At 35.8% G+C, this 21,077-nt stretch overlaps 1 protein-coding gene across 17 annotated transcripts in view; it reads right to left on the bottom strand.

The window, feature by feature from the left end:
• MIA2 (MIA SH3 domain ER export factor 2) overlaps window positions 1-21,077 on the bottom strand; it is an 88,117-nt gene that overhangs the window by 35,121 nt on the left and 31,919 nt on the right. For 9 of the 17 annotated variants that reach the window (XR_011441077.1, XM_014734174.3, XM_023624357.2 and 6 more), the window contains 10 exons: window positions 14,049-14,120; window positions 12,455-12,481; window positions 11,777-11,887; window positions 11,067-11,138; window positions 10,792-10,896; window positions 6,755-6,877; window positions 5,178-5,286; window positions 3,932-3,978; window positions 3,082-3,172; window positions 539-677 (listed from right to left, as the gene is read on the bottom strand). Coding sequence is in view for 16 of the 17 variants with exons in the window: in XM_014734174.3 (XP_014589660.2) it covers window positions 539-677; window positions 3,082-3,172; window positions 3,932-3,978; window positions 5,178-5,286; window positions 6,755-6,877; window positions 10,792-10,896; window positions 11,067-11,138; window positions 11,777-11,887; window positions 12,455-12,481; window positions 14,049-14,120 (896 nt within the window). In the remaining variant the exon portion in view is untranslated. The remainder of the gene's footprint in view (window positions 1-538; window positions 678-3,081; window positions 3,173-3,931; window positions 3,979-5,177; window positions 5,287-6,754; window positions 6,878-10,791; window positions 10,897-11,066; window positions 11,139-11,776; window positions 11,888-12,454; window positions 12,482-14,048; window positions 14,121-21,077) is intronic. The other 8 variants (XM_023624352.2, XM_070274556.1, XM_023624379.2 and 5 more) reach the window with 1 other exon arrangement.

Genomic DNA, 21,077 nt, shown 5'->3' with positions numbered 1-21,077 from the left:
GTTAGATTCAGGATAGAGGAAAGCTAACAAAATTTGACAATAGAATGAATATGGGATATAAAAGAAAGAGAGGAGTCAAGGACGCTTGAGCGGCTACCCTGAGCAACTCAGCTCAGCAAATGACACCCCCATCTACTGAGACGAGGAACATTTGGGCAGGAGCGATTTACCCAGGGGAGAGGAATCAGTTTTACAGATACCAGAGATGGAATTAATGGCTACTTCGATTACTAGGATGTCCCACCCAGATTCCCGGACCTAGCTTGTAGTGTTAGAAAGCTTCAGGCCATAATTTGCTGACTATTTACTAGAAATTAAAAAGAATTTTATAAACTAGCTTGAAAATTCCAACATCATTTACAACATTTTCTTCCTTGAAGAAAAAGTGTTTCAAGATCAAATAATTTTCTTAAAAAAGAATTGATAAACTATAATCCGATCATAAATTAAGAACTTTGAATAATCACACAAGCTGAATATGCAGTATTTCTACGCTATTCTACTTGCCTTGCAGTGGCGTTATCAACATTACTATTACCTGTGCAGTGTCATTTCATTTTCTTGATACAGTTCAGTCATGACTTTAAGTTTCTGCTGAAGCTTTTGATTCTCATTTTCAAACTCTTTGTTTTCTGACTGTAAAGATGCTTGTTCGCTCTGGAGATTTTTAATATACTCTATGGAAAAATTTTAAAAGTCACAATTAAAAGAGTAAATATTTTAAGTTGCACATTAACATTTCATAAAGATAAAAATTACTAAAAATATTAAATTATGAATAAACCAAATTCTTTCCAACAACAGAAAATCCATAAGGTATTTTTTTCACCTAAATGCTTTTCAGTATTTTAATTAAAGAGTTATATAAATTATTATAAATTTTTTTTATTATTTAAAAATTTCCTAAAACCTTCAATATTCTAATTCTAGCATCTAATTTTCAGTCTGGGAGTCAAAAGCCACTAAAATTCTAGGAAAGTTTTGGAGATGAGAGTTTTGAAGACAAATATTTTTAGTTCAAGATTCCCTGTGAAACTACTTCACAAGATGAACAATGACTGTTTTTATCTAGTAAAAAGTTTACCTGTTAATACTTAAACTTCTACTCAGCCCTCCTTTTAAGCTTAAATTTTGATATGTTATGAGTCAAGGCAGAAATCTGGATCTTCTAATAACAAACACTCCTGCTAGCTTAAACCAAATCAAGACCAGAGAGAAAAACACCAACTTCAGCTTTGTTTCGACTCCTAAACCACCTAAAAGAATCACCTATAAAAACGCAAATTAACAACTCTAAAATAATTCTGAATGCGTTATAATTAGTGCATTGATTGTTTTTAAAACCTCATTTCTTTTCCAACATAATAATGTCAACTCTGAACTCCTTGTCTCCCAAAACGTGTATGAATCACCATCACAAATCTTAATACAAAACTCACTCTGCCTAAGGAGAGCAGCTTCAAAATCATACTAACACGCATTAAAATTCTAGCAATTACACGTAATAAAATGTAATTATTCTATAACATCAATTAAATGTACACACCAAAAAGATACTTTAATATGTTAACATTAAATGACTAAATGTCCAAGAAATTGTGCGCATCTTTCTCTCCATAGAAATTTTTAAATCTATATCAGAAAAACATCTGTTGACCTTGGCTTTAAGCCATTGCCAGGAACAGTCACTTAACAGACATTACTGTTGGATATCATCTCTAGTAAAATTGGATCAACCCTATTGAAGAAAAAACTATAAACCAACACTTAAATCTTCATTATATTTTTGTACTTCTGCTGTAGCAATTTTGTCTCAAACCCTCTGTATCTCAGAAGAGCTCTGCAAATGATTACCAAAAAGGCAGGAGCAGAGGGGAAACAGTTTAGAAGAAAACTTTCCTATTATGAATAGAAGATCAATTATAAAAAGTTATCTTTCACGGCCCATTAGAAAAAGAAAGCTAGATTTGGAAGAAGGGTACAGGCATAGGGTCTCCAAATACTAGCTTTAGAAAATAATAAAGATTCACCAAGAACTTGTATTAAGGGATGGAGTCACTGTGAGCAAATTCCTTGCTATTCTGGCACTTACTCCACACAGTTCCTCACTAGCCTGTTAACAGTCTAAAATACAGCTTCCTTGAAAGCAGGCTCCATATCTTTTCCTTCTGTAAATCTCTCACGGCTTTTAGTACTATGTTTTACATGTTGCAAACTTTATTTTTAAGTTAATATTAATGTTCTTCAAAATCCAAAAAATATCCAACTACCAACATCATGTGAATAGGGCTACAATTTTTTTAATAATGTGTATCTTTGGTGTTCAATGTTTTCAAAAAGTGTTCTATCATAAATAGAGTTTACTCACTGTAAAAATTTTTCAAAATACAGACAAGTAAAAAGAAAACAGAAAACCATCCATAATCCCAACTTTGAAGATAATCATTGTTGACATATAAGTATGTCCTTCCATTCTTTTTTTATGCAAATAGTCACGGTAAATTTTTCTTTTTTACAAAATGGGATGCTACTTTATCAACTTCAAAAAAAAAATTCAAGCATATCTGACAGAATTTGGTTACTTTTAAAAAAAGAACTATCAACAAAATAAAAATGTTTTCAAAGAAAAAAAAACACTTCAGGTCTATAGGCCTAACATCACTCCTTCTCCAGGTGCTGATCCACATGCATGTACATTACAGGAGAAAACAACACTACAAAAACATCTGATCAATTTTGCAATTAACAAAGATTTTTAAAAATTAAGTTTTAATTCGCTACTTTTCAACATCTAAAACCATACCACACATACAACACTGAAATTCAAAGGTAAGTATGGTTTTACATGTTTTTTAAAACACTTCCATTATTTTAATTTCATATCAACATGGAGGAAACTGACATGCCTTTACCAATAACAACAAAAAACTCAGGACTAAGTTTGCACAAATAGCCGACAAAAGTAATAGTAAAAAATACAATCAACCTGGGTCTTCCCATAACTGAGTCAATGAACGGTGCCATTCTCTATAAGGAGATGTATTTATTTAGAAAAACTTTAAAAGTATACAGATTACCTACCTGTAAGCTCTTCCTTTGTTTTATCTACTTCAGATAATTGAGTGTAAATTCGGTTTCTTTCTCCTTCCAGGGTTTTTAAAGATGCACTTAACTTCAAAGAATGGGAGAAGGAAAAAAGTAACATTAATCAGTTATACCAAAAAAACCCAAAAAATCTCAATATACCATCCCAAACTTTTGAAGGTCTTTTACCACTTTGATGAAATTATTGCCTAGAACGCACAAACCAACAATGAGGATTCCACCTTGGAAAGTGAGCAAAGTCATCAATAGTTGTAAATCTCAGAACAGGGATAGAGATCAGCGAGGGATGCTTAAACTGCGGCTATTCTCACTCTGTTCACTTGCAAAACGTAAGCTTTGATTGAAGCAATCTTCAAACTACAATACCAAGACTTACCATGGATCAGTAAAGATCAGGATACCACTACTAGGTTGGAAAAGAGAAGGGATAAAACAGGAGAAAGCGAATCTAGTATTTACTTCTCAAAACAGGATATGGGGCAATAGGAACAAGAAAATACTGAGACCAGAGGAAGAAGAATGCTCAGAAGAAAGTAGGAGAGAAAATATAATAAACATTGTTAATATATTCCTTACCCAAAGAAATGAGTGCACACCTTGAAAATTTTTATTATGACAAATTGTAAGAATTAACAGTATCAATTTCTAAAGTTATAAAAAAGAAAAAAGCAACTGATGAAGAAAATTCTCATCACTTCCAAAAATTCTGATCTATTAATGTGGTAAGTATAAAATGGACTTTTAAAATAGTTACTAAGGTCATATGGGTTTAATGAATGCTCCATTTCTTTCCCTAAATTCTTTATACTTATGTAGCAATGCAAACCTTAGCAGCATGTATCAGTTTCTTCAAACCGCCTTTCGGTGGATTATCTATAGTAAAAAACAAAAACATAACAATAAATTGGGAAAACAGTACAATGCCACAACAGATATCCAAACGGTTTTACTAGTTCACTCAACTAGAGCCTCACACCCCCTCTCCTTGCTTTGATATAAGGCAGACTTGTTCCTAGGAAGATAAACAGTGAAAGCCCTGAAGCATCATGCTATCCTTTAACAAGGGTCTTCACTGCTAACTCCAAAAAGAGAGTATCAACAAGGATGGGGGATTCACCTAAATGCAGTCCACCGTCTCAACTATTCCTGGAATCCTTCAGCATACCAAATACGTAAAATTATACTCCAAATTAAAATAACATTAAACGAGCATGAGTTTTCTCATTAGAAAAATGGTTATTTCTTACAAGATAAAGCAGAAGTGAAAAAGTACAAACAGATCTGCGTGTATTTGAGAATGTAATTTTCTTCCCAACACATTAATGCCATCATCAAGGAAAATTTGCTAAAAATCATACTCCTTCTCCTCCGTAATAAAGTTGTTAATTATGCAGGAGGTGGAGGCAGAGAAAAGAGAAAGGACATAAAAGTCTCAGAACTACTACTTGGGGAAACTAGGTGAAAGACACACAAGACCTGTCTGCATTCCTTTTGCAACTTCCTGTGAGTCTATAATTGTGTCAAAATAAAAATTTTGTCAAAGGAACTGGTTTGAGAATACAGTGAACCTAACGTTTGCCTGAGTTTCCAGACTGGAACCAGCAGTGGCAACAATTTGGGATGGCCAAGATTAAAACACTGTGACCATTGGAACAATCTACCCACAGCAAAGAAAAGAAGTATCCTAAGGTATCCATTTACATTATACTCATGTTTCAAACTACCCACCCATCCATTGATTAGGTTACAGTACAGGAAAAAGCAGGCATGGAAATGATTGTGATGCGATGTGAGAATTGCTCTAACAAAGATATGTACAACATACAAAAGAACAGAGAAGGAGCTGTAAGTCGGAGCAGCTGGAGAAAGATTTCCTGAAAAGGCGATATTCCAGCGGAAGCTTAACTGTGAGGGGCAGTGAGAGAGGGACAGAGCGTTAGAGACAGACAGACAAGCTGTGGAAGCACAGGTGCGAAAAGAACATGGCGCACATGGGCACTAAACGGAAATACAAGAGCCAGTCACCATTTTTAGCAAAAGCAGGAGTCATGACTTAACAGCTGAGTACAAACCGTTTTCTGAATCGCTCGTCATGTCCAGTTCCAAGTTATCATCATCCGTCATGTCTTCTCCAAGCACAGCAGCCCAGTCTTTCATCTTTAGCAAGCGTTCAGTCAGAGACTTGACATTTAGTGAAGGGGAAAAAAAGAGAGAGGGCAATGCCTTATGCTAATGGTCTGACAACTTCTGAACGTACAGTTGTAGTTCAAAATTCAATCCACACAGATTACAGTACATGAGCTCTCATTCTCCATCTGGTTCTAAGATACATAAATACTGTGAAAAAGTACCATTTACTGACTGTTAAACTCTGAAAGTTAAAAATAAAAACCAGATATTCCTAAATCAAATACAATACCCGATAATGACCCATTTTTGCTAAATGGATCACATGACCATAAAGTAACAAAACATTTTCTTATATGACATTCCTCACATGTCACAAATAAGAGTGGCCATTAACGTGACAGCAAATTTTGTGTGAAGTCAGATCCACAAGTGAGATACGCGATATATAAAAAGATCACAAATCCGATTTATTCAAGTAAACAACTAGCTGAAAAGTTCAACTGACATAAAGAAAAAAATGATAAAACGATAATAAAATGACTGTGCCATGTATTTCTGAGGAAGGACCCACCCAAAAACCCATTCTGCTCTATAATTTCCACCCTTCGATCTCCTCCCTCTTGAGAGTTCCAGGCACAGACAATGTGGCCTACAGCTTTGAGGAAAGCCTGAGATCAGCATCTCATTCTTGTTCTGTTTAGGAAGCATCCCAAGTCCTTTAGTAGAGTAAGTTCAGGGGAAAAAAAGTAAAACAGTATGCCAAATTATGAATACAACTCCTGAAACTGAAATCTTGAAAGCATCCTTAGCAGCAACATAAACAGCATAAATGCATAGCTTTCAAGATGACAACATCCATCTCACTGTGTAGATTACAGAATGTTAGTTTTACATCTTATTACTTGATACTCACACCTGAGCATCTTGAAAGTGTAAGATTTTAAAGATTAGGCAGGAAAAAAGGGGTAGGAGGGGGAGAGAGGGAGTAGAAAAAGTCAACCAATCCTAATACTAACAGCAATTATTCCACTCCTTTAGAGTCAAGCTTCAATTAGGTTTATTTTTTAAAAGTATTCATCTCTGTGAAAGTACAGACGCCAGCTAATCTATGAGTTGAAGATATTCACCCAATACATATAACTTCATCTGTCCAATTTCTAAAATTTTTTCCAACCTCTTCTTATCAACAGAAACAGATGGAAATCTAAAGACAACAGGTAAAATCCATTCTTATTTTTCTTTCTCCATTAAACTCATAGGCTAAAATACAGAGGGGAGGGGAAAAAAGGACACATGGATTGTTGATACATATTCTACAAATCTACAAGTCTTCAAGGAGCATTTGGCAGCAAGGATGACAATACTGGTACAAACTGGAATGTACGCCAAAAAAGTAAACATCCTCAAATTCGCCAAATAAATTATCAAAATAAAAGCAGCTAAAAACAAAAAACTTCAAATTTCAGAATGAGTATAAAATTCCAGCTGATGCAGTCACTAAACCAGCAGGGCCATTTACCTTGATCTGATTTTCCTTATCATGTAGAACTTGTTCTGTATACACTTTGGAGTCTTCAAATGCTCTTTTCTGTTTATTAAGTTCACTCACTTGTTCTTTCCATTCCTCAGCTTCTTGTAAAAGCTAAAATTCAAATCCCACAAAAAGAGAAAAGGAACTCATGTTATCTTATCACACTTACATGTAGACGCACTTAATATATTTAGGTGTATTGTTAATAGATATCATACAACATAAAGTGTTGCCAAGAAGGGAGAGAGGAAGGGATGGAAAGAGACAAGGAGGGAGGGAAGGGCCAGTTCCTGTTTCAAAGAACTTTCAAAAGAGGGGTAATGTGAAATAACAGACAAACATTCTTCACTTGATTTACATAATAAATTTATATCAAATAAAAGGTTTTTTGAGACATAGATATCTGTTAGATTTGACCATTTCTTTCCATTCCTGATATCCCATATAACATGCCATACCTTACTTGTATTAAAATTTGTTTTTTCAATCATGTGCTATTTTCTGGTTAAGATAACTAACCTTCAGAAATACTATTAATCTGGAACAGATTGAATTCTGCATAAACAATCTTTTACTGTATATACTTCTGCAGGAGAGGAAAGACTCTGAACATGACATAAAAGGTAAAGATCACTATAAAAAATAGACCTGACTACATAACACTTAAAAGCTTCACAAATCAAAAAATAACACAAAATTTAAAAAGAAACAAATAACTAGAAAAGAATTCTTAAAACATATGTAGCAAAGGGTTAATAACCTTAACATGCAAAGAGCTCTTAAAGATCAATAGGCAAAAAAAAAAAAAAAAAATGAGCAATTCACAAAAGAAACAACACATATATACATATACACATATATACATATGTATATGTATATATATATAGGAAGCCCAAATTTATTTAAAGTCTTTAAGCTCTATTCTATCAAACAGTAATTACTGGATTTCTCTGCAAAACTAAGCTTCATTAGTATATTCCCTAGCACAAGAAAAACTAATCCTTTTCTATGAACGTATAACAGAATAAGAAGACACTGACAGATAAAAACGAATGAGGATTAAAGAAAAACACTCAGGAGGTTGGCCCCGTGGCCGAGTGGTTAAATTTGCGTGCTCTGCTCCGGCGGCCCAGGGTCTCGCCAGTTTGGATCCCGGGCGCGGATGTGGGATCGCTCATCAAGCCATACTGAGGCAGCATCCCACATGCCACAACTAGAAGGACCCACAACTAAAAATACACAACTATGTACCGGGGGGCTTTGGGGAGAAAAAGGAAAAATAAAATCTTTAAAACAAGAAAAAAAGAAAGAAAAACACTTGGATTTGGTGATTAGGTGGTTTGTCTAGTGAGTTACTAAAAAGACTGCACACACAGTTTGCAGTCTTAGACAGTAAAGGAAGAAATGTATTAGGATACGGAACCAGTGAATACAGAACAGTTTATTTTAAGAACTTTGGTGATTAAAAAGGAGTTAGACGAAAGCAGGTGTAAAGGGCAAGACAGTCTAAGTGCAATTTTTTTTTCAAGATAGAAAAGGCCACTTTTGATTACAACATAGTAAATTTAACACAGGGTTTATTACTACTTTCTCCTGAAGTCTACTAAGATGACACTAGAGATATTTAGAAAAAAAAATCATAAACTCACAAGGGAAAAAGAGGATAGGCAATGGCGAAAAAGACAAATCATAAACTCACAAGGGAAAAAGAGGATAGGCAATGGCGAAAAAGACAATTCTAGAAGTGGAAAGTGGAAAGACACGGAAGCATGGTAAAAGACTTAGCAGACCAGACAGAGCTGAAGTCTAAGGCAGACGATGGGAAAGTCCAAGGCAGGTTGATTTGGAACAACCCAGAAGGGCTCCTGATTTGGAGGCACACGTACTGGGGTATGAGTGGGACTGAGATGAGGAGGACTGCCCAAAAGTCTGCATAAAAAGCAGTGAGAAAGTGCCCGCTGTTCTCCCTGCACACACACATACACACATTCTTGCTCTCAGTCCACCCCGCCCTCCACCCCAGCCCCCATCGTCTCACACGCATGCACGCACACACACACACACCTACTTACACACGTACACACACATCTGGCAAAAGCTAAGAGGGTTATTCTCTGGAGAGGTGGAACCTGAAACTCTGGGACACCTGGCCCAGGTGAAGGTGAGAGTGACACTGAAAACATAAATGCCGTAAGTGAAAGCTGACTTCCTAAACAGTGAGATACCAGTGTCCCTGACCCCACTGAGCTCTCACCTCACTGCTGGCAAACAGGCTCAACCTCTGAAATGGGAACTGGGGAGGAGTCGTCCCTGTGGAAATGGTCTTCGGATACCACCAACTGGGGATTCTCCAAGAAAACACCCTCACCAGATCATCCTACAGAAGAGCCCGCCACTAATAGACGCAGAGCTGCCAATTAGCTGTGGAGAGCGTCACTACTAAAGGAGTAGACAGCCAGGAATCACCAAATATCCGAAAAAAGAAACTCTTAGATAAAACAGAAGAAACAGGAACTCAAAGAAACATGGGAACTGAAAAACACTTCAAAAAAGAAAAAAAGCATAACATCTTCAGCAAGACAAGACACCGCATCCATCAAACAAGAAGCCATAAGCAAAACAACAAAGAACTCTGACAAGTGAAAAATATCAGAGTAAGTAAACAAAAGTTCCACAGAGACAAACGAAAGAAGACACTTTCAAATAATTATCATATCTCATATAAAATACACCCAAAAAAGTATAAAATAATTCAAGCAAATTTCCCAGAACTGAAGAGCCAGAGCAAGAGTTTCCAGATGGAGAGTGTCCAACAAACGCTTGAAAAAAGACCCACACTAAGGCACAGCACCAAGAAATTTCAGAGAACTGGAAACAATGAAGGATATTAAAAGCTTCCAGAGAGGGAAAGAGCACATCACAAAAAAGGTTCAGCAACCCAAACAGCATACGCCTTCTCAAGAGCAACCAGAAAGTGAAGACAGGGGAGCAATAATGTCAACGTTTCAAGAAAAAAAACTTCTAACCCAGAAGATAGCCAACCAAAACGTCAGTAAGCGTGAGAGAGGAAGACATTCTCAGGCATGCGAGTTTTTTAAAAGTTACCTCCTACACCTCTTTCTCAGGAAGCCAATCAAGAGAATTAACCATAAAAGGGCAAGTCTCGGATACAGGGAGTAGAAGATCCAACACAGGAGAAAGAGCAGGGGAAGGATGGGGGGAGGGAAACCTCAGGACAACAGAAGCATGACAGAGCTGGAGGACAAGCTCCTACCAGACCAGGAGGATGGAGGACCCCCGGCAGAATCGCTTCATGAAAAAAACGAAATCAGTAGATCAACCAACGCGTTTGAATGCATAAATAAGATATTTACACCTCCAGAACTAGAGAGCATACAGATGAATTACAGATAAGCTTACAGGAAACAAGACAACTATTAGCTTGAGGACAAAGAAAATGTTAGCTAAAACAGAATATGTAATCAGAGCACATCACATGGCTCAGCTGCGAGTAACACTTAGAAAATCACAAATAATGTAATCACTCAACAGTTTTCCTACTGAAACAGTATAACTGTATTGGGAGAACAGTGGGAGAGGACATGTACCTGGGTGTGTGGGACTGTCTGTGTGTGAAGGAGAGGAGGCGGGTAACAGCTCAGTCCTCATTAGGTGTGCTCACCAGAGCTGCTTCTGTCCTTAGGCCCCAGACACACAGCTTCAATAACTCTCACGGGTATTCATCCTCTGCCCTCACTCAGTCTGGCTTTGAGGAGCTGGGGCTAAATGCTACTGGCTGTGATTACCAGATGCTGAATGCCCACGGCTTACCTTCACCCCACAGGGAAGCGGGTGCTGGGAGTATATACTTTTGATTCCTACACAAGAGAGACACCAAAGGACACACAGGAGATTGCCCTGCTCTCGTGCTCTCCAGGAAACGCCCACGCTTGCCCCTAGCATGTATGCCCAGAACATTCACAACCACATATGCACAAGCTGAGGAGTCCCTATACAGTACAAACCTGTTTCTGGCTTTCCTGAAGTTGGGAATTTTCACTCAAAGCATCTTTTATAGCTATCTTAAGTCGTTCTTCACTCATTTGAAATATTTTGAAGGTTGTTTTGGCCTAAGAAAAACACAGCATATCGAGTTTATAAGAATTAATTGAATACAATAACTCTTTTTACCCCCATATCTCAAATTCCAGTATTATACCTTATTCCTTAATGATAAAAAGAATAGTAAAAATAAAATGATTTTCAAAAACAACAGACCTATTAGCCCCATTAAACTTACTTCAGCTACTTGTGATTTGAGGGCTTTTGATTCATCTTCTAGGGACTGTATCCTTTTTGAAATATCCACCATCTGGAAAGACAGTATCAATCAAGAAACAAGTATTTACTAAACTCCTAGTTTCCAAGATGCCATACATATTAGATATCTTATTACCCTAACACTTTTGCTCAAAAAGTGACAGCTCAAATTATGAAAACTTCTCAGCCATATGCCTTAAGGGATTTTATGTGAAAGTTAAATAACAATAGTATTTCATCTCATCTTTAATATGTCATAACCTTTACGTTATATAGATAAGTCCACAAATATCGTATCTTACTAAATAATCTCACACACATCAAGATCTTCCTTAAGACAGATTTAAAATGGAATGACAAATAAAGGAAAATTAAAATGGTAACATACCTTTTGAGTAATAAGAAAATATAGATTATGCATGTGATTACTCAATTTAAGTTATTTATGTGAGCTACTTCCACAGTGCATAGAGAAAATTTCTATAAGAATATGCAAGAAACTTACCATGGTAATGGTAACCTCTAGCAAATGAAAGAGCCAGTGGATCTGGAAAATGTCACTTTCCACTTCACAGCCTTCTGTGTTCTTCTAGTTATTTACCGTGCATGTAATATTTTAACCAATATACTAATTTTTAAAACTCAGTAACTTTCTTTTTCCTACAGTCTCCCCAAACACGAAAGCCTTACCAATTCATCTTGTTCAGAATGTTTAGATTTCTCTTCTTTTAACTCTTTTTCTAGAAAGAGTATCTCATCCTCAAGTTCAGATTTGGATCTGTCCAGCTTTTCACAGATTTCCTAAAAGAGGAAGCCAACTTTATAAGACAGACTGGAATTTTTGGCCAGGGTAAGTCAGACGAGTATAATCAAACAGATATGCTGTAAGTTAGAGTAAGTTTAGTTTATATATTTGTTCATTTTTACAACACTGAAACAACAGCAATTCTGGCAGGCATCAGTAAACTTTTCCAGTAAAGAGCCAGAGAGTAAGTATCCTAGGCTTACAGGCCATGCAGAGTCTGTGCCAAGTACCCAAGTATGCCCATGTAGTAAGAAAGCCAAGACAATACATAAATGAATGAGCATGGCTGTGCTCCAGTAAAATTTTCTTTACAAAAACAGGTGGAGAGCCCAGAATTTAGCATGCCCAACCTCTGCTCTAAAGCATTATAAAGGGAAAAATGAGAAATAAATCCAATTTAATATAATTAAAGACATAGTAAAATAAAAAATAAACAAAAAAATCAAGATTGCTTCATAATAATATGCTACATTGAATTAAAGACATATTTTCTGTGACTTTTCTAATTTAAAATGATTAGTTATTGGATTATTCTGGATTTTTAAATACTATAATAAACATACCTCTGATATTTGTGATCCTTCAACAAACTTGGTAAAAAAAAAAATAAACCACAAATTCAAAGAATTTAATGCAGGCCAAAATAAAAGCAGAACAAATACATATTATACTATAGTGGTTAAAAAACTTATTTATATATATTTCCCCAAATTTGACTATCTGGTTATGTGAATTCTCTGACTTGAATCAAAATTACTCTACTGTTTTGATTTTATCTACAGTTTCAACCATCAAATTTTTTTAAGTTGTAAATAACAGTTTATATTCAATGATGTTTGCCAATCTTGAAAATAAACTGTATGTTTTTAAAAATTACTAAAATTAGAGGAAAACTTCCAAAATGTTCACTTTAAGGTAAAAATTCAGCTAATTTTACTGCTAGATTATGTAAATTCAATACCTCGAGAATAAATTGGTGTGTTTTATTTTATCCACAATACCAGAAAGCTTGAGGCAATGTCTCTGTTCTCTGGTTTTTGCTCTTTTGTTAGCATGCTAAATGTCTTCTAAAATTCTGTTTTTTAATCAATCTACTAAATTACTACTGGAACAGTAGTAGTTAAAATTGAAGGTCAACAAATTTAAAAAAACAATTTTAACAAGTTCTTAAGGATATTAATAGGTAACACATGAAGAAAGAAAAGATTAAGAAATTTATTTCATTTGGAATTCAATTTATAACTTCCTTCAGACTCTACTAAGAAATGCTAAATCATGCTACATAGTTTCTGATGATGACAGAGACCTCGGTGATTAAGAACTGCCAGGCTGGACTGACTGAACACGTGGACCAAAGGTACAGAGTCCATTATTTTCTGCTTTAATAATGGTATGCTTTCTACAACACTTCCATCTTTAAACTGCAGTAAGACACTCCTATTACTTACTCTAATCTGTCGCATCTTTCCTAAATGACAAATTATCATACTTTCCTTCCTTACTATTAGCCAAATCATACCTGGCTCAGAAGAGCCGACTATGCACATCTCTTCCCAACTCCACATTCAGTGACATCATGTTGGTGCCTTGAAATTCGTCATTGGGAGTATTTATACAACAGAACTCAGCAAATGCTACAAAAAAAGGCTCCTGCTTTTCAAGGAGCCAGTCATTAAACCTTTTCCAGCACACTACTGCTTATAATAGAAATCTTTGGTCTAATTCTAGTCAGCTCCTAATAAACTGGGATGAAGTAAAGGCAAGTATTGCCACACAAAATTTATTGTTGCCAACTACTCCTAAATTTATGAAGATGAATCCTATTTTTCCTCTCTGGAGCAAACTGAGTCAAAAAAGGAGTGAGCAACTTAATACATTTCTCAGAAATGAAGAATAAACAGCAGCTTATACAGCCCTAGAACCCAGTGAACTGAATATGCTTCACTCAAAACAAGATAGCAACAAAAGCTCAAATTCTTAAAATAGTTTATGCTACCTAATAACGTTCTATTTCCTATATTTACCTTCTTTAAGTTTTAACATCCAGAGATGCTCTTTCATGTTTCCTTTTAAATAGTTTTGAGATTATTTTTAAAGTTTGCGTTATTTAGTAAGAATCCTTCCTCCAGCTGTTATAATTATACTATTTGTTTTTACCTCCAAACTTTGTGCTTCTGTTGACTCCTTCTCAAAGCTGGCATCCTTTAAAGATGACTCTAAGCCTTCATACTGAAAGAAAGCAACCCTGTAAGCAAAAACTCTACAAATTTTATTCCAAATTTTATCTAAATAAGGTGTCTAGCTAGCAGACAGAATCCACTCCCACATGTATGTTAAATCTACTTGGATTTACTGAGCTTTAAGCTCTTCAAATGTGACCACTATAACAAACAAAGCCAGGGTACCTAACACACCAGAACCCACTAGCTTGGGCAACAAGTAGCAGAACTTCACCTTTAAGAATAAGAGAGCTGTCCAGAGTCTGCCTACTCACTGAAGAGAAATCTATACTAAATGGCCATCAGAAATTTCCACTTCTAATTCATATCACACAACAAATAAAGCAAGTAGGGAATATAAAACGTTTAAAAGATAAAGAGAACAACCAAGAACAAAGTAAAATAAAGACAATGAAACATACAATGCTATAAGGTTTAACAAAATGTGCTTATTTCAATGCTTCCAAAAAAAAATGATTAAATGGAAAACTAGGTTGTTTGGAGTCAACCTTCTCACTAAGAACAAGAAGAGCTAGACAAAAACACCAAAAAACAGAATATGTCAAAGACCTCAGAGAGCTATCACAATAGTGACAATTTGTGACAAAAGAGGGAATCCTCAGAAAGACAAATCCAACATTTGACATTTACTTCCTGGCCTCCCCCTCTGCCCCCCCACAAAAAGGAGAAGATGCTAGGCTGAGAAACTGAGCAGAGAAACTAGAAGTGGGAGCTGAGAAGACAAAACTTAGAGTTCAGGACCTCCTGAGTAGGATGAGCCATAAAGGTCAGGTTTTAGGATGGTACCCTATGGTAGGCTGAATAATGACCTCCCCAAATTCCATTCTAATTCCAGAATTTCCAGACGTGATTAAGTTAAGGCTCTTGAGATGGGGAGAATATACAAGATTATCCTGGTAGGCCCAAAAAAATCCCAAGGGTCCTTATAAGAGGGAGGCAGAAAGATGGAAGTCAGAAGACGATGTGAAGATGGAAGCAGAGGCTGGAGTGACATGGCTGTGAGCCAAGGAGGGTGGGTAGCTTCTTGAAGGTGGAAGAGGCAAGGAATGGATTCTCTCCCGGAGCCTCCAAAAGGAAACAGACCTGCTAATATCTTAATTTTAGCCCTATAAGATTGGTTTTAGACTTCCGACCTCCAGAACTGTAAGAGAATAAATTTGTGTTGCTTTATGCCACTAAGTTTGTGGTAATTTGTCATAGCAGCCATAGGAAACTAATACCAACCCACACCGTCTACCTTACAAGAAAGTTGAAACCAGAAACACACCAATCCTTTGAACTGAGGCCAAGTTTCCAAACATCTCAATCTGTGATTAAAGTAATCTAAGATTTCTGAAGTCCCTAGCCTAGCTGTCTATGAGAAGTAACAGTGACTCCTCACTGGAGAAGGGTAATACCACCCACAGCTTCAAAATTACCTCTACAATTTTTGTTACACTATCACTGACACTCAACGTAAAATAATCTGGCATTCAAGAAGACAAGATCCGACTGAGAACCAAGAGAAAAAATGAGCAAGGGAAAAGGACTCTTGGAGGAGGCAGATAAGGGAGTTCTCAGCCAGACATTAAGATAAGTAAGCTTAACAAGTAAAAGGAACTAAAAGACAATAGTGAACCAGAGAAAAAGAATTACAAAGAGAGCCACATTGAAACTGGAGAACTGAAAAAGGCAATAAATGAAATTCAGATGTCAAAAGATAATTTAAGAGATGATTTGACATAGACAAAGACAATTAGTAAAACGGAAGCTACAGCAGAACAAAATATCCAGACTAAAGTGTGAGCAAAAAGATGGAAAAATCCAGAGAACACAAGAAATATATGGAATATAGTAAAAAGCTAAAATACAAGGATTTAGAGTTCCAGGAAGAGAGAACAAAAAATGAAGGCAAAAAAAATATTTGAAAAGATAACGACTGAGTGTTCCAAAACTAAAGAAAGACATTATACCACAGATACTAGAAGCAACACCGCTGAAAATCAAAGACAAAGTAGCCAGACAGTTTCTTATAAAGTTAAACCATACCTGCCCTATGACCCACCAATTCCAGTACTAGGTACTTACTAAAGAGGAGCAAAAAGACCTGCCCACCAAAAACAACAAAAAAAACTGGTAGAATCATCATAGCAACTTCATTCATAATAGTCAAAAGCTGGAAAGAATCATATGAACAGGGAAATGGATAAAAAATTGTGGTATACTGATACAATAAATTTACTTAGAAGTAAAAAAAACCAAAAACCTACTAATATAAGCAATAACATAGTGAATCTGAAAAATATAATGCTAACTGATAAAAGCCAGACAAAAAACAGAGTATGATTTCATTTATATGAACTCTCTAACAGACAAAAACTAATTTATGGCGACAGAAATAAAAACAGTAGTTGTTGGCAGGGGTAGGGGACTAACAAATGAGCATGAGGGAAATTTACAGGTGATAGAAATGTTCCATATCATCTGGAGGTGGTAGACACATGGGTGAATATACTTGTCAAAATTCATAGAACTGTGTATTTAAGAATGTCCATCTACTATATGAAAATTATACCTCAATTTAAAAAATTGAAAGAGAAAAAAAGATACAGAAAAGGACATAATACCATCAAAATTCAGTAAAACTTATAGCTGACTTTGACCAACAAACAACATGGCAGGAAAAAAAAGCAGGAATAGGGGCCAGCCCTGTGGCAGAGTGGTTAGGTTCACACACTCTGCTTTGGCAGCCCAGTGTTTCATCTGTTCGGATCCTGGGCGCGGACATGGCACCGCTCATCAAGCCATGCTGAGGCAGCATCCCACATGCCACAACTAGAAGGACCCACAACTAAGAATATACAGCTATGTACCGGAGGGCTTTGGGGAGAAAAAGGAAAAAACTAAAATCTTTAAAAAAAAAAAGAAGCAGGAATAATCGATGTTCAATGTGCTTAAAGAAAATAACTGCCAACTCAGAATTCTATAAACAGCACTATATAAAATGAAGAAATAAAGATATCCCAAACAAAAATGGGGAGAATTTATCAACAGTATACTCCACAAAAGGAAAAACCAGGGTATTCTTTAGGAGGAAGGAAAATTATCCTAGATGGGAGCAGGAACGAAGAGCATGGAAAGAATAAATGTGCGGACAAATCCAAATGAACATTGACTGTTTCAAATAATAATAAAATAATTTTGGAGTTAGGATAAATATAAAATCAAAATATAGTACAATAGCTCTTGAATAAAAGGGGAAAATGGAATTAAAGCCTTCTAAGATCCTTGCATTGCCCAATAAGGAGTAACAGCACTAATTTATACTAGACTTTAATAAATTAAGGATACATGTTGCAATCTGTAAGGTGATCATTAAAAGAATATAAAATAATCCCTAACTAACAAACTCACTGAGACCCAGCCCTCACAGCCTAGCGGTTCAAGTTCAGCACGCTCTGCTTTGGTGGCCTGGGTTCGCTTCCTGGGCGCAGAACCACACCACTCATCTGTTAGTAGCCGTGCCACGGCGGCAGCTCACACAGAGGAACCAAAAGAACTTGCTACTATACACAACTACGTAGTGGGGTTTTGGTAGGGGAAAAGGAAGGAAGAAAAATGAGGAAGATTGGCAACAAATGTTAGCTTAGGGTGAATCTTCTCCTGTAACAAAAGAAAAAAAACCATTGCTACAGAAAATATTTAATTAATAGAAAACTACTTCAATCCAAAAGGAAACAAAAAGGAAGAGAAAAAAGAATACCAAACAGGTAGGCCAAAGAGAAAATAAATAGTTAAGATGGTAGATTTGAGCCCTAATAAAATTGAAATTACATTAAATGCAAATGAACTAAACAGTCTAACCAAATACAAAGATTTTTTTAGCCTGACTGAAAAAAGCTAAACCCAGGGCTGGCCCGGTGGTGTAGTAGTTGTTTGCACACTCTGCTTCAGCAGCCTGGAGTTTGCAGGTTCAGATCCCAGGCACGGACCTACACACCGCTCACCAAGCCACGCTGTGGTGCTGTCCAACATACAAAATAGAAGAAGATAGGCACGGATGTTAGCTCAGGAACAATCTTCCTCAAGCAAAAAGAGGAAGATTAGGAACAGATGTTAGCTCAAAGTCAATCTTCCTCCCCCCAAAAAAACCCGAAACTCAATTATATATTGTTTCCAAAAGAGACAACTTAAATCTAAGTGTATAAAAAGGTTGAAAGTAGTATAATGGGGAGAGATCTACTATGTGAATACTTAGCAAACGAAAGCTGGGACAGCTAAGCTAATATGAGACAGGCAAGAATTACCAGAGATAAACAGGGGCATTTCATAACGACAAAAGGGTCAATCTAACGAGGAAGACAAAACAACTCTAAATCTGGATGCACCTAACATAGCCTGAATATACATAAAATTGACAAAACAAAAAGAGAAAAAAAAATCCACAATCATAATGGGAAATTTTAACATACTTCTCTCAATAACCAATAGACAACATGAATAAAAAATTAACAAGTGACTTAATTTTTTAATTTAAATATCAACAAACTATAGTAAATAAAACAGTCTGGTACTGGCACAAGGATAATGATATGTATATATCTATATTGTAGAAAACATTTACCAAAATCCATTTTATACCAAGCCATAAATTAAGTCTCAAAAAACAGCAAAGGACTGAAATCATACAAAGCATATTCTCTGAATTAAATAGAATTAAGCTAAAAGTTAATAATAAATTATTGGGAAATCCCGATATGTCAAGAAATTAATAAATACCCTACCAAAAAAACAATGTTTCAAAGAAGATATCATAACAAATATTTTAAAATATTTTACACTAAATGATCAGGAAACCATGACATGTCAAAACTGGCAGAGTGCTTTAACAAAAGACAAACTTCCAGAGTAAATTACAACTTTAATGCAGAAATTCTAACAGAAGGCTAAAACCTCAATGATTTAAGTACCCATCCCAAGAAGTGATAAAAAAAGAGGAGCAAATAAACCAAGGAAAAGTGGGAAAAGGAAGTGTTAGAGAAAACAATGAAAGAGAAAACAAATAAAATAAAAAGGATCAACTAAGCCAAAGATTGTTCTTTGAAAACACTAAAAAAATTGATAAACTACTGTCAAGGCTGAAAAGGGGATTAAAAAAAGAGGGAGAGAAGGACAAACAACTAATATCAGAAATAAAAGAGTGGACATCACTAAAGGGACCATGAATGTTTAGAAAATAACAAGACAATAAACACTATACCAGCAACGAGCAAATCAAATGTGAAATTAAAAAAAAAATCCATTTGAATAGAATCAAAAAGAATAAAATACTTAGGAATAAATTTAACAAAAGAAGTGCAAATCTTGTACTCTGAAAACTACAAAACAGTAGTGAAATAAAGACCTAAATAGGGCCAGCCCAGTGGCGTGGTGGTGAACTTCCCACACTCTGCTTCAGCAGCCCGGGGTTCACACATTTGGATCCTGGGTGCAGACCTGTGCACTGCTCATCAAGCCACGCTGTGGTGGTGTCCCACATACAAAATAGAGGATTGCCACAGATGTTAGCTCAGCAACAATCTTCCTCAAGAAAAAAGAGAAAGATTGGCAACTGATGTTATCTCAGGGCCAATCTTCCTTACCAAAAAAAAAGGCAAAGGAACTGAGTAGACATTTCTCCAAAGAAGATATACAAAAGGCCAGTAAGCACATAAAAAGATGCTCAACATCATTAGTCATAACAGAAATGCAAATTAAAACCACAGTAAAACACCACTTCTCACCCACTAGGATGGCTATAATCAAAAAGACAGATAGTAACAAGTGTTGGGAAGGATGTGGAGAAATCGCAACACTCACAAACTGCTAGTTGGAATATAAACTAGTGCAGTCACTGTGGAAAACAATTTGGCAGTTCTTCAAAAGCCAAATATAGATCCAGCAATGCCACTCCTAGGTATATACCCAAAAGAATTTAAAACATATATCCACACAAAAACCTGTATATGAAAGTCCAGAGCAGCAGCATCTATAACAGCCAAGAAAGTAAAATAACCCAAATGTCCATCAACTGACAAATGCATATATAAATTGTGACAGGGAATACTATTTGGCAAAAAAAAGAAATTAAGTACTGATACATGCTACAAAACGGATGAACCTTAAACATATTAGGCTGAGAGAAAAATGCCCATCACAAAGAATCACATGTATGATTCCATTTATGCGAAATGGAATCCCGAATAGGCAAGTTTATAGAAACAAAAAGTAGATAAGTTGTCTAGGGCTTGGAAGCGGGGAGATGGGGTGAAGGGTGATAGCAAAGGGTGTGCAGGGTTTCTTTTTAGGGTAATAGAAATGTTCAAAAATTGATTGCGGTAATAGATGTACAAGTCTGTGAATATACTAAAAACCATTCATTTGTACACTCTAAATGTAACTGCAAATTATATAGTATGTAATTATATCCCAACAAAGGTGTTAAAGAAAAAACTATACAATTTATAATAGTTCCAAATACCATCAGATACCAGGGAATAAATCTAAAAAAAGACATGCAAGACCTCAACACAAAAATGTATAAACCTATACTGGATAAGAGCTCAACACTGTCAAAATGTCCATTCTCTCCAAATCAGTCTATATATTTAAAGCAATCCCCATCAGATCCCCAGCAGGCTACGTGCAAGCATGCAGGCTGGCGTCAATTACTGAACTCATTTAAAATTTACATGAAAAGCCAGAGAGCCACGGCAATCTTGAAGAAGAACCAACCTGGAGGTTTAAACTGTCAGATATTAAGATTTATTATAAAAATAAAGTACATAAAAAAAGCATGGTACTGGTCCAAGAAAAAAAAAATAGACCAATAGAACAGAAAAAAGGAAAAAGATAGATAACCATACCTTTAAAAACGAGAAACAAGACCTGAACAGGCAATTTCACAAAAAGGATATCCAAATGGCCA

Source organism: Equus caballus, chromosome 1 (assembly GCF_041296265.1).
Source record: "Equus caballus isolate H_3958 breed thoroughbred chromosome 1, TB-T2T, whole genome shotgun sequence".
Taxonomy (NCBI): Eukaryota; Metazoa; Chordata; class Mammalia; order Perissodactyla; family Equidae; genus Equus; species Equus caballus.
Note: the sequence above shows the minus strand (reverse complement) of the source record. Positions and strands in the feature narration are given on the sequence as shown.